Source organism: Mycteria americana, chromosome 1 (assembly GCF_035582795.1).
Source record: "Mycteria americana isolate JAX WOST 10 ecotype Jacksonville Zoo and Gardens chromosome 1, USCA_MyAme_1.0, whole genome shotgun sequence".
NCBI classification, from domain to species: Eukaryota; Metazoa; Chordata; class Aves; order Ciconiiformes; family Ciconiidae; genus Mycteria; species Mycteria americana.
Window position 1 is genome coordinate 76,476,575 of NC_134365.1, and position 12,995 is coordinate 76,489,569.

Consider the following 12,995-nt stretch of genomic DNA (forward strand, 5'->3'; position numbering starts at 1 on the left):
CTTTCCATCATTTGACATCCCAGAATAAAGGTCTGCCCACACACAGATCCATCTCGGGCCACATGCTTCTTTAACAAAGGGATAAAAGATGGCTTTTGCAAGCTGCCTGGAAAGTTAACAGCTCTAGTCTCTGGCAGGTCAAGGCAGGAGTGGATTCCAGCAGGGAACCGCAGCCCGTGTCCTGCCAGCAGCACAGCTCGGCTTGAGGGTGCTCCAGCTGGAACACCTCCACTCCATGTTCGTGGGGATGTGCAAGTTTCAAGGAACACAGCCTCATGTCCAGACCCCTCGTCGAGTTTTTAAGGCCAGCAGCAAACAAACAAACAGGAACCCAACTCGGCTCATTTATTTTAATTTGCAAATTGAATGAATTGAAGTTGGAAGGAGGACAAGGAGGCTGTGACTACACTGTATTATCAAGGCAGAACCCGTCTTTATAGCAAAATCAGTCTTCGAAGCCTAGATACTGGTCAACAGACAGGTGGGCAAATCTTTCAAACACAGAGGAAATCAAGCTAAGCTTACAACTGAGCCACAGTACCAGAGGGTCCAAAAAGACTAGTGCTGGCTAGTGTCAAACCACTGAGTCCACACCTCGGGCGGAGAAACCGCAGATGCCAATGAACATACTTTTGGAGCGTTTTAGGCTCCACTCTGTAACTTGTAATTACATTACAGCTTTTTATTCAGAAGAGATTGCAAAGGAAAGAGGAAAAAAGAAAGGGTTGTGCTGGTGCTGGGACCTGTCCCTTTAGGAGTTAACAAGAACGTGAGGGGCTGAGCACGGAGGCAGCAGGGACAAGGGCACTGCACAATGGCACGGCCATTCCCTCACCGCGTCAGCTAGGGGATGAAGGTTATCCGCATACCCTCGCTACACACAGCAAATCTGCCTCTGCTGCAGCACCTGCCGTTGATACCAATCTTTCTCCCGCTCCAGCTAATGGCAGCATTCCTAAAGAGGCAGGATCAGATCCGTGGTTTCCCATTCAAGCAGCAACAGGATGATTAATTTTGCCTGTCTGGAAAGAATGTATATAAACTTACAGCCACAAAAGCCTCAAGCTTTTACAATGAGGTACCAAATGAAGCTCACCTTTCCCTTTATTTATCCATACCTCACACATCACCTAGCCAAGCAGGCCAACTAAATTATTGATGGTAGACCAAAGAGCCCATTTCTGGGAGGTGCAGAACCTTTGAAGTAGAAAAGAAGATGCTCAGCTCTCTTGTAGAATAGGAGCTTTGTGCAAAGATGCAAAATCCTCACGTGATGCTAACTTTTCATGCTTTGAGCAACACACAAACGAGCAGGAAATCAGCTAATTAGGCACGTTACTGTAATTGCTTATTTTATGAAGTGGAGAGGGAGGTGTTCAGCACTTCTAGAAGATAATAGAGGCAAAATTGTACTGAGAAGTAAAAATAGCAATGGACTACCTACAGAAACGAACGCTGTTTTCGAACAACAGGAAAAGCAACAACAGAAAAATAATTCAATACCTAGCAGCAGGAAAAACAACAACGCCTCAGTATATTCTGTAAATGTAAAACTGGATAACACTTGGGTTTATGAGGGGAGAGGGACCTCCCCTCATATACCCAAGCAGTGGCTGAACCTGTGCAAAGCACAATTCCAGCTCTATTTTAGTAACTCTGTATCACCACTCAATAGCTCCGAGATCCTCTGTGAATTTGAGGCAGGCCTTGATGCAGAAAAAGGAATTTCTCTGGGACCTGCTGCACCTAAACCAAAGTCCTGAACTCCCCACAGGGCCTGCGTCCATGTGGAAGGACACAGAGAGCTGCATTCTCGCTCGCTCTTCTATTTTGAGCAAAACAAAAAATGGGAGCAGTAAATCATCTATTTAGGCATATTTCTTTAATTGCTTATTTTATGAAAACCCAACTGCAGACAAAACCGATGTTGTATTTCCTAGGAAATTAGCCTGTCAGGAGACCTCAGATCTTATTTAGCAGCTGGCTTTTGTGCTCTTGGTATTACTGCCATGATAAGTAATTACTCATAGTGTGACATGCATCATATCAGTCTTTTAAAAGTAATTACGAAAAAGTTGCATAGCTTAATGATATGTACATACGTCTCATCCTTGCAAGTTTTGCTTTGATAACATCTGCTAGTTTTTGGAGGAAGGCCAATTTTAAAAAGTAAAATAAATCAGTCCTAACAATGGAAGCATTATTAGCTTCCCAAAAGTTATAAACTCCATGCCCCACTCCAGCAGAGCGCTTGTGTGCATAAGTCCTGTAAGCATTTTCAAGTCGGTGAGTTGCCAGATCAGAAACTTCATGTTGAACTAGAATTTATGATAATGAAGAAGCCTTAAAAATACAGTTTATTTATAGTGAGCCAGTTTAAGAACCACAGCTCACCGTCCCTGGCAGATTTAGCTGTAGCAGTTGAAGGGGTCACCCCTATCACCTGTGTGCCCTTTCTGCCTGCTGATATTATCCTACCTGTAAAGAGGCAACAGAATCAGTAGTGTGTTCTCTCCTCAACCAGTGCAGTTTAGACTGGCGTGACTTCAATGGCCGTCAATTTTCACATTAGTACTCCGGGCTGCGAACTGCGGAAGCTCAAGAGCGAACAAACACATCGCTTGTCCTCCCCCCTCCGCTATTGTTGTGGTTAATTGCAACAGAAGGGTACGGTGGACATCTGGGGGAAGAAACTTCTTAAATTGTCTAGGATGAATCACCAGAGTGCATGTGAAAAACACCCGGAGTGTCTTCCTGACAACCACAAGGTCCCTTCTGCAGGATTCATGTTACTTTGGATTGACGTTTCTCTGGTTTAGGTCATTCTCTCTACCCATACTGTGTTTAGCAATCCTCGGATGTAATAAGAATATCTATGGACTAGAGATAAAAATTAGCAGGGAAAACTTTTGCCTCCAAAATTCAAAAAGACGATAGATAACAGAATAGAAAAATCCTGGATGTCAGAACTTTTTTTCTTTTCCGAAGAAGTTATATTTTAAGAGCCGAGGTCAACAGCCCTCTTAGTACATATTATTTTATTACATTCTTTGACAAAAATCGACAGCAGTAAAGAACAGCTTGTTCCACAAACCCCGCTCTTCCTTGCCCGCCTGCTATCAGCATGCTCTTCCCTTTTCCTTATGGCACTTTTTCACCTAGCCTGTCTCTATTTCCTGTGGACCTGCCTCCTCTAGAGCCAGGGTTCCCCATGGTTTGCTCAGGGATGGCCACCGAATACATTGGACATCAGGCTGGGGGCGCACACCAGGATTTGGCATCGGTGAAATGACTTTACGTTCGCTAACCCTGGGACAACCTCTCACTGCCCCAAGGTGTGAAAGGACAGGCAGCCAGGCTCGCGACCCAGAGCTGTCGGGCTCTGCAGGCTCCGCTTGGCTCACGCTTCTGCTGTTTTGACAGTCAGCTACTTCTGCTGACGTTGGCTAAAATGAAAAAAATGCCTTTGCAGGCCACACATGGGTGTGCCAGGGACTATACGCAAGCAACTCTGGCTCCAGGAGGCAGCTCGTCCCCTGTCCCTGCTGCTACGCTGGGCACTCACAGGCACCTGCGGCGACTCTGGCCAGGACCTCGCAGCATCGCTGCTGAGACCCGAACCTGGGGAGCAGCTACGTGCCGCCACGGCTCACATCACACCTCCGCTCACCAGGTGGGAACACGGCAAAACGCAGAGCAGCAAGGCAGCAGAGAGAAGGATGCCGAGGGAACAGGGCTTGCGCTGCCCAGCACACAGCATGGGCAGAATGACAACTATTGTGAGGCTTCTCAGTGGCTCATTTGGCATTATTCCCAGTGCTGCTTTTGAATTTAATACCCACTTCTGGGTATCTAATAGAAAAAGAAGGCAAAAACATGAGGCTGGAGGTAGGAAGAAGAGAGACAACAGCACCAGCTCAAGGGAGCACTAAATTCAGGCCAATTTTCAAACTTCAGTATTTAAAAAACAAAAAACAAAACAAAACAACTAGAATTTCTCAAAATGGGGAATGCATTTTTCCCCATGATATGGAAATGGCCGTAATATTTGGTAAATATTTCTTTTATTTAATAATTTAAAACAAAAAATAATGAAAAAAGCTGACACCTTCAAAATATTTAAAATGAAATAGTTAAAATATTTTGTCACATTACCAATAGCAGGTCATTGCTGTGACACAAAAGTGCTTTTAAAAGAACTGAATAAGAAAATCACTGTTCAGAATTTCAGGCTGGTGTTGCTCAACCTGTCTCTTCTACTTTGTCCTTATAATGTTGATGGGAATTTTGCTTTTGATTTCAGTGGAAGTGCTGGGATCCTGAGTAGCCTGAAGAGAGACTTAAGATTAGGAATTTGCCTTTCAGGAGGGATACATTTACAGATGAAACAAGATGTAAAGAAATACTTTTAAGATACTATCACGGTATAAAAGGCTCATGACTGCAATGGCAGAAGAGAACCTTTAATTTCCCACCAAAGATTGCCTTGCTTTAGGGAGATGGTCTAATGCATGGCAGTATCCTTTACTCTTACGAACATAGCCTGGTTTTAGAGCAGTTTTCAGCTGATTGAGGAGTTATGTAATTGCACCAATTACATCCAATTACATAATTAGAGTAAATAAGTAATAATATAATTAGGTGCTGTAATTATGTAGTTATGACAGGTAGCACTAATGCTGATAAAATCCATTATGAAACTTGCTAAGAACTGTGGACAGGGCACACGAGAACAAAACTTTTAGGGCTTCATTTGCTAAAGTCTTTCATTCTTCCAATGGGCAAAATAATTAATTTAATTACTATGCCAATAGCCTTTTATTTTTGCAAATGAATGGAGGCACAAATCATAGGCTAATTCATATCTCTCTGTTTTGCTGCAAAAAATTCAGTAACTAATCATCTACATTTTTTGCCTCCATTTATCTATTTGCAGCTACCAAAGCTTAGGTGAAATCTGCATGTACAAATTGCACCTCTGAAAAGAGAAGTCTAAAAATTTGGACGTTAACCTTCACTGTTCCAGTTATCGCATTAAACTGTCTCCTCTGACAAATGGTCACAAGGAACATTCAAAGACTGCTGTATCGATGTAATACAAGTTACGTGCATCTCTCTGGGTTTGCTAAGGATGGTATTTCTGGTCAAATGGGTCAGATAAGTTTTTTTCTGCAGGAATGAAAATTCAATAGGGGAATCATTCATGCAGGTTCTCAGTGCAAATGGAAGGCATGTAGCCAGCTTTTCAAAATTTCTGTCTTTTTGGATATTGTATAATACCTGTCTGACTTCATAAAAGAGGCCTGGATAACAAACAAATAATAAAACCTACTGCCCTGATTTAATATTCATTAATATTTCACCCGATAACTGATATAAGATAGTGTGCAAGGAGAATGGGCACCCCTGGAAGATCTGAAGTGCTTTATTCCCACCATCTCCATAAAGTAACTGTCTGAAAAGCTAGAGGTGTGTAAACGGTGTGTTGTTTCACAATACATTTTATGCTTGATGCTTTTTTCTAAAAAGAAGAAAAAAAAGAAGAAAAAATAATACCTTGCTTTATGAAAGCTGGATAGCTACTGATTACTTCTGTCACTGCTCAGAGCAGTATGCTAAGCACTGAAGCAAATACAGAGCTCCGGGGAAAATCAAAATCACAGGGAACATTAGGAGTTTGCAGCCGATGTCCACAGTCCAGAGGAAGAAAGCAAAAGAAGTCCTCTGCCCCAAGGTCTTTTGAGGCCAGAGACATGCAAGATAATGGGAATGCCTTGAAACAAGACACCCCTGGAACAGAAATACAAGTGAACTTGGAAACCTGCAAAAATATTGCCTTTGAGTGAGGGGTGTGTACAACATCACCTAGAAGTTTCTTTCCCCCTTTTGAACTGGAAAATTGGGAAAGTGAAGTTAGATGCGTAAATAATTCCCATCCCTCTTGGCACCCAGCCTTTCAAATAATATTCCAAAACAAGAACACCATAGTATTCCTGCTTTTTTCCAGTTCAAACCAGATGCTTCACTGTTTGCTGGACAAATGATACATAAAAAAGACTGAGAGTCATAATATAGACAGTCATATTTTTGGGTCCTGATGGGTCTGGGCAATGGAGAAAAGAGACTATCACAAATTGTAGATGTTTTCCCTCATGCTTAGTTAATACTGATAAGCACTACAATGTTACTTTTTGCAATACTTTGCAAGACAGTACTAGACAAGTACAAATAATAATTGGTTCCTAACTACAGTTGTAGGGGTAGTGAGGATGATACTTGGAGCTAAACCCTACTTTCTATTAAAGAAGTTACTGCAGCATAGCCCAAAATTTTGACCTACGTGTATTTAAGGATGAATCTGAGCCTTGAAGATTGGATTTGGGTAGAAATTCTCTCTAAGTAATCCGGCTGTGAAAACACAGAATTTGGGTTTGATCCATTAAAGCTACAGAAGCAGCCATAAAAGGCATACCTTATCATAATAAAAACTAGTAGAGCTAAGAGAGCTTTTCCAGGAGTATGTTTCATGGAGTTTTTTCAGTCATATTCTGTATCACCTGAAATGTAAAATCTCATTCCACCTTGTCCCCTTCAGAGAGGTCCTGAGACTGCCCTGTTCTTCCAACCACCCTACTTTTATAAATATTTGTCTCATTCCCATCCACCGCCAGTGAGCCTCATTCAGCAATGAGTCAGTTCCGCTGGCAAGCCCCAGTTCCCTTGCGAAAGGTTAATTTGAAGTCTGCCTCTCTTGTGCCAGATCCTAACCAGAACTTGGTCTCTTACCAGGGACTTGGTCACCTCTCCCAGCATCACAAGAATGGTCGCTCAGCTTTCAGTCCGTCACAAAGTCTGAATCAGCTTCTCTCTCTGTCTTCAGGACAAAAACCATACCTCAGGCTTAATTTCTGCATGGAATGCAGTACATCTCACGTGCTACATTCATTACTATCATGCTGTGCTTGAAACACACCAAACACATACGCTACATCAGCTCATTCGGCTGACAGCTGCAAAACTACCTCTGAGTGTTTTCCTTTTGACTCTTCTTTTGGTCATAAGCAAAGTTGTATCTCTAAATCTCTTCTTCCAGCTGAATATCATACTTCCAGAATACTCCACTCTTCCAGTCAGATTATTTTCTTTCATTTCTTAATATTCCTTGTACCATGTGGTAAACAGTAATCTCTCTGGCTCCAAGAGAAAGAGTCCCTTTTTGTTCACTTAAGCACTTCCAATTGCTTCTGCTGTGCAGCACTAGTATTTCTGCTGCACACCTTCCCTAGATTTTGTACTAGGGAATTTAAACTACACAAAGATACAATTTCTAATCCCACACCAGCTACTTGTAGTTTGTTCAAACATTTTTTTTCCTCTTTTTTTCCACTCACTCCTCCATTTCCTCACCCGTTCCATGGAAGCTTTATGCTTCCATATATACCTTACGCTTCCATATATGGACCTTACGCTAGGTCCATATATACCTCTCCCATCATTCAGAACAACCATTAACTTTATATATAGCCACAGAAAAAACAAGCCTTCCTTCAGAGGTCTTAATAATCCCAAAATCTGGATTACTACTAACCACTTAAACCACCAGCATTCTGCCACAGAGGAACAGGGCTTTGAGAAATCAGTTCAGTGCTTGAGGTCACATGTGTTTTGGTGCTTTTCTGTTAATATTTTAGATATTCAAACAGGAGTTCCCACCATTAATGCAAACGTAAAATACTTTAGTGAATTACATCAGAAAAGTCAAACCACTGCTGCCACCGGATGAATACACTTACTATGAATATTAATGCATCTCTTGGAATGAAACATTAATACTTAACATACATACTTGCAAAGTTTAAAATCATACAAACATTGCAGGGAGAGGAAGAGGAGTAGAGAAGGAATAGACAAATGAGACAAGCCTTAGAGTCTGGAGACATTACTGATTCCACGAATTAAAGTGCCTTTCTGAGATAACCTAAAATATTTTTATGTGTAAGAGGACAACTTGCCACTATGAATAATTTCCTGTAATGGAACAGAGGATACAAGCATTTGTTTTAGTTTTTCTATCTTGCCCATCATACTGCAGAAGTATAGATCCATTACTGCCTAACAGTATAAATGCCCTGAGCTGGGCAATGAGATTGACGGTTCAACATTTCCATGGACATAGGCTGTTCCTCTGTACCTGAGCACTGAATTCCCATCACTTGCCACACCACCTTCCCATGTAATAGTGTTATTATATATATATATATAAAAAATAATAATATTAATAAATTATAACATATAATATATTACAATTGATAAATTATAATATATTATATATTATATAATATAATACCATAATAATGGTATATTGGTAAATACCAATATGTTACAATAATAATATATATATATAATACCACTAAAAGTGGTAATAGCACTTACAAAAGCTCCATTTCATTGCAGCATTCAAGCATGCACTCCTGTCTAAACACGAGCCGTTCCACTAATGCGAGTTCTTGAAGGTAAGCTCTGCATAAGCCTGCGCAGTGGGTGGGAGTCATCTCCTCTAACTTTAGCCAGCTCCCAATTAGGCATCTTGTCTAAACTAATCATTTAGGTTCTCAATGGAGTGAGAAAAGCAATGCCAGGGTGAGTCACCTCAGCTATCCTAGACACCTGTCTTAAGGCAGGATAAATAACCCAGCTTTCTGCACTGACAGGGCAGGGAGCTGGGATCGATTTAAACCAGGTGCCTACGCGAAGACAGCTGAAGTTAAAGGAGAAGAGTCTTCCCCTTGGCTAAACTGAGGACTAAAAGGGCACCCAGCACTTCACTAGTGAGGTTGGGTAGTATGTATCATCAAAGGCTCTATGAAGGATAACAGAGCAGATACTCTCAATAAGAAATGTGGCTCCAGAAATGCATGAACAGCAAAGCCTGATGCACATTTGGTTACACCCTCCTCTGGGATTCAGACATATGCCAGCTCTGCAACCACAGACCCCGGCACAGGCCCTGAGCAGTGCAATACCTGCCAGGAAGTCCACAGGAAGAAAATGCTGCACCAGAATATCCCAGCAGGCAGGAACAATTCCTCAAAAATGAAGCCCCAAGCCGGGCAGCCTTGATAATCCATCCCTCTCTCTCACCAGAACGAATCCTCTTTGGAATGAAGGCTGGAATGAAATGTAATCGACCATCTCTCTGCTCCAGTGTCACCAAATTTCCCTCTCTGAATCCAAGTCATACTCTCACTGCTTCACGAGGCAGTTTCTGTAGCTCTTCAAATCCCTGCAGCAGCTCTTCTTGGTCTTTTCAATAGATTGTTCAGAGCAGTCATAGGAGAAAAGCACTAGCCCTCGACACTGACCCTGCGTTTCACTGTTCAGCAGGAGACGTTATTTTTCTGGACAGCAGCCCAGAGGTACTGGACAAAGCCGGAGCAGCAGCAGATGTTATGATGCATGCTCTTCTGCCCCTGGTTTGGCTAATGAGGCAGCAGAACCCACAGAGCATGAGAGCACTAACGCCAAACCGGAGACTGTGGCCTGTGCCTTCATCTTTTTCATTATGTTTAAGACTGGGCTTTGTTGCAGACTGTCTAAGACACGTGAAAAGATCTTTAAAAATACAGATCGATGCCTCCTATTGTTCAGAGAGAGGGATAAAGAAAGATATTCTCTGCTCTAGCTGCAAGGAGCATCTCTCAGTTGCATAAAGCACGTGCCCAAATTGACTTACCACAATCATTTGCGCCACATAGCTCTCCGGGCCAGTGTATTCAGTTGGATCTTTAACTTTGACAAGAACTATAAAGTACAAATAATGCCACATGTTGTGTTCTGACTTTATATGCTCCTCAAACGAAACGGTCTTGTTATCAAATTTGTCTCTCTCCAGTCCTGCAAAAAGACATGAACATAATGCAAAAAAATAAACTTCAACATAAAAATACCCAAATCTGTTAAATATGTTAGAGAAAGGAACCCAACTTCATTTAAAGGATCATAAATTTGAAGGATCTTAATTTAAAAACTATAACCGCATACAGTAACTGCCAGGCAAGAAATACCAGGCCAGAAGGCATTCCTGACAGAATTCTTTCAGTGCAGTGTTTGTTCTCTTTTTTGATATTTCCTCTTAATAACAATAACAATGTTATAAATATGTTACAGTTTTACAGTGCCTTCTATGCTGAGGGCTATAAAGTGCTTTACAAGTGTTGGCTCTGATTCTTTCTAAACGTATACCGGTAAGCACACAGCGTGCAATCTAGGTCCTGATCTTGCAAAGATTTATGCACACGTTTAGCATCAAGCATGTGAATAGTCCCACTTAAGCTGCAGTGGGATTGTTTGTGTGCTTAAACCTGGCAGTGAGGGTGACTCTCTGCAGCTTTGTAGTCACACAGTCTTTACAGAGCTGTAGTTCATAAGACATTTTTATTTTTTTCATGTAACGTGTCAAATCTCTGAAGAATAATACCACAGTGAGGAAGGAAAGGATTCACAAATGTTTGCCTCAGTGTTACAGCTTTCCTCCCTGGATCTCTTGTGGAGCCTTCCACAGACACTAAAGCGGTTGTGCTCTGCTCTAACGTTCATCCCTGTCAGTACAACCATGGAAACAACACCCAGCCTACAAAAAAGAAGGTATTTCTAAAGTCCCCTAGGGGAGTGAAGGTCTGCCCCTCTTTGTGAGTGCACCTCAAAATAAGCGCGACTTATCCGTGGGTTTTGTGGGGACGATTTTCATTTAATTCTTTTGTTCCCTGTTTCACATCACCTTCTGAAACAGGCGGATTTTGCCGTTGTTACCCTTCTGGAATGCACTGTCCTGTGAAATAGCAGGCTGTACTTTCATCTGCATCACGCTTTGTGAAATAAAGTCAGCAGCTGCACCATCTCCATTAGTGGTGATGATGCGAGTGTGAGACATGGCTCTTCTCCCTCAGATCCTGGGTGGAGACTGTGAAGCCACCTCTCAGCAAAGCTAGCTTTTGACTCCTAAACCAAATCTTTTTCCTACTGAGAGGGAATACATTTGGAACCAAACTCTGACATTTTTACAGACTTTCCTTGTAGAAGATAACCGCCCCTTAGGTTCGCACTTTATTTATTGAGGAGTAGTTCATTTTACTCCTTTCCCCACCAAATGTCTCAATAGCTCAGTAACACCTACCACAGATGAAACAGGTTGTCTTTAGTATTTCCTCCTTTTTCTGCTTTTCACTCCTGAGATCAGCAAATGTGTCAATGATGACTCCAAAGATTAGGTTTAGAACAATAATTATGACAATGAAGTAAAACAGAAGATCATAAACAACTCGCGCAGCAAACAAGGGCTCCTGAAACAATAATAAGGTTGCAATAAGATATAAATATAGCACACCTCTAAAATATTAAACAACATTTTCACATTAGCTCAAGCAAAGCTACGCATCTTTCTTTTCATGTGCCAAATTCTGCTAGCCTTACTCACAGAAATAGAGAGGGACTACCTACGTAACTAAGCAAAGAAGATTTGGCTTCATGTGCTTTTATCGCTTTGGGACTCCTGTTGTCCTTTACGTTGTTTCACACAGCATGAAGAAGAGACTAGTGTGTGTACCGGATGCAGTGTAGATGCATTAGTGTAGTGCTCGATTGAAGATAATTACCTTGCCAGTACAGAAACAGGGAGATGCAGTTTCTAGTACCCACTGAGAGCAATGATACCTCTTCTTAATACCGCCTTGTGGCATACAGGGATATGCTTACGGTATGTCTTTGTGGAATACTCCAGACTGATGCCAAGTTTGCACACCGAACAACTGGAAACCAGGGGAGCGTGCTTGCGCGGTGCCAAGGCCAGGCTACTATACTCTGCCCAAGCAGGGCATGTTCATGGTTTTAGCACTGTGCTAATGCAGTCATACGGCTGTAAGCTGGCTCCCAGTGGGCAGACCAAGCTCGGGTCTTTCAGGAACACAACATGCACATGCACACACACATACATACACACACGCATGCACACACACATGAAGTGCTCATATTCCCCATTTCATCACACTCTTGTTTTTACATCATAACTACTTTCCTTCTTGCAAAGGCTGGACTGGACTCCCACTGACACCTCTAAAAATAGCAAAGTTGTTCTGTGGCAAACAGGAGAAAGGGGTGTAAGGAGGAGGAACATAAAACCCAAGGCCTTTTCTTCATCATGATACTGAACTGGCAGTCACTGATTTTCTCAGTTTTCCACACATTCATTGGGATAATAGTGCTACCCTTTGTGAAGTGCTTTAATGTAGTTAGCATTAAATAACTGCTAAGTGGCAAGGGTTATTTTCAAAGTCTGTGAGTATTTACAGACTTCATGGGGATGGACTATGGTTCCTGTAGAACCTCCCAGTCTATGAGATAGGACCTAGATTCTTACTACCAGCACAAGGAGCTCTTCCATCCAGATCCGAGTTATTTATAACACAAGGATTAAATTCACAAGTAGGATCTTAGTAGAGATCTATAACTTGTGACCCACACTATAACTTGTGTTATAGTGCGGGTCACCAAGCAAAGGGCTGCTAGATTGCCGTTTATGATGTTCTTCTTGAACTTAAATAAAAATGCATAAAACCACCCAAATAGCATGAGTAGTCCTTAAATGAATTGAATTTTGGAGGAAACTTCTGGAAGAGGACATATACCATGATACATGAAATTCTGTTTTGACTTCAATGCTAGCTGAGTACAAGTAAACAATAGGACCTATTCCAGGGCAGACGCCATGCTGAATTTCAGCTAAAAATACACCTTATGTACTACAGCAGAGAGTCTTGACATATACTCATCAATAAATCCCTTTCAAAAGTTTGCATTTATAATTCTTAGTGTAATAGAAGAGTGATCCAATCCAGCAACACTTCTTAGCAGTGCTTGGAAGGTTACAATACGCTCCAGTTTTCCAGAAGGGGTAAACTACTACCTAGAGTTTCTTTCTTCAAGTATCATCATCACACCAA

At 41.7% G+C, this 12,995-nt stretch overlaps 1 protein-coding gene across 3 annotated transcripts in view; it reads right to left on the minus strand.

Annotated features, from left to right (window-relative positions):
* The window catches only part of ITPR2 (inositol 1,4,5-trisphosphate receptor type 2), a 269,451-nt gene that overhangs the window by 16,929 nt on the left and 239,527 nt on the right, over positions 1–12,995 (minus strand). For all 3 annotated transcript variants that reach the window (XM_075506773.1, XM_075506765.1, XM_075506756.1), the window contains 2 exons: positions 11,174–11,339; positions 9,734–9,894 (listed from right to left, as the gene is read on the minus strand). In XM_075506773.1, the coding sequence (XP_075362888.1) occupies positions 9,734–9,894; positions 11,174–11,339 (327 nt within the window). The remainder of the gene's footprint in view (positions 1–9,733; positions 9,895–11,173; positions 11,340–12,995) is intronic.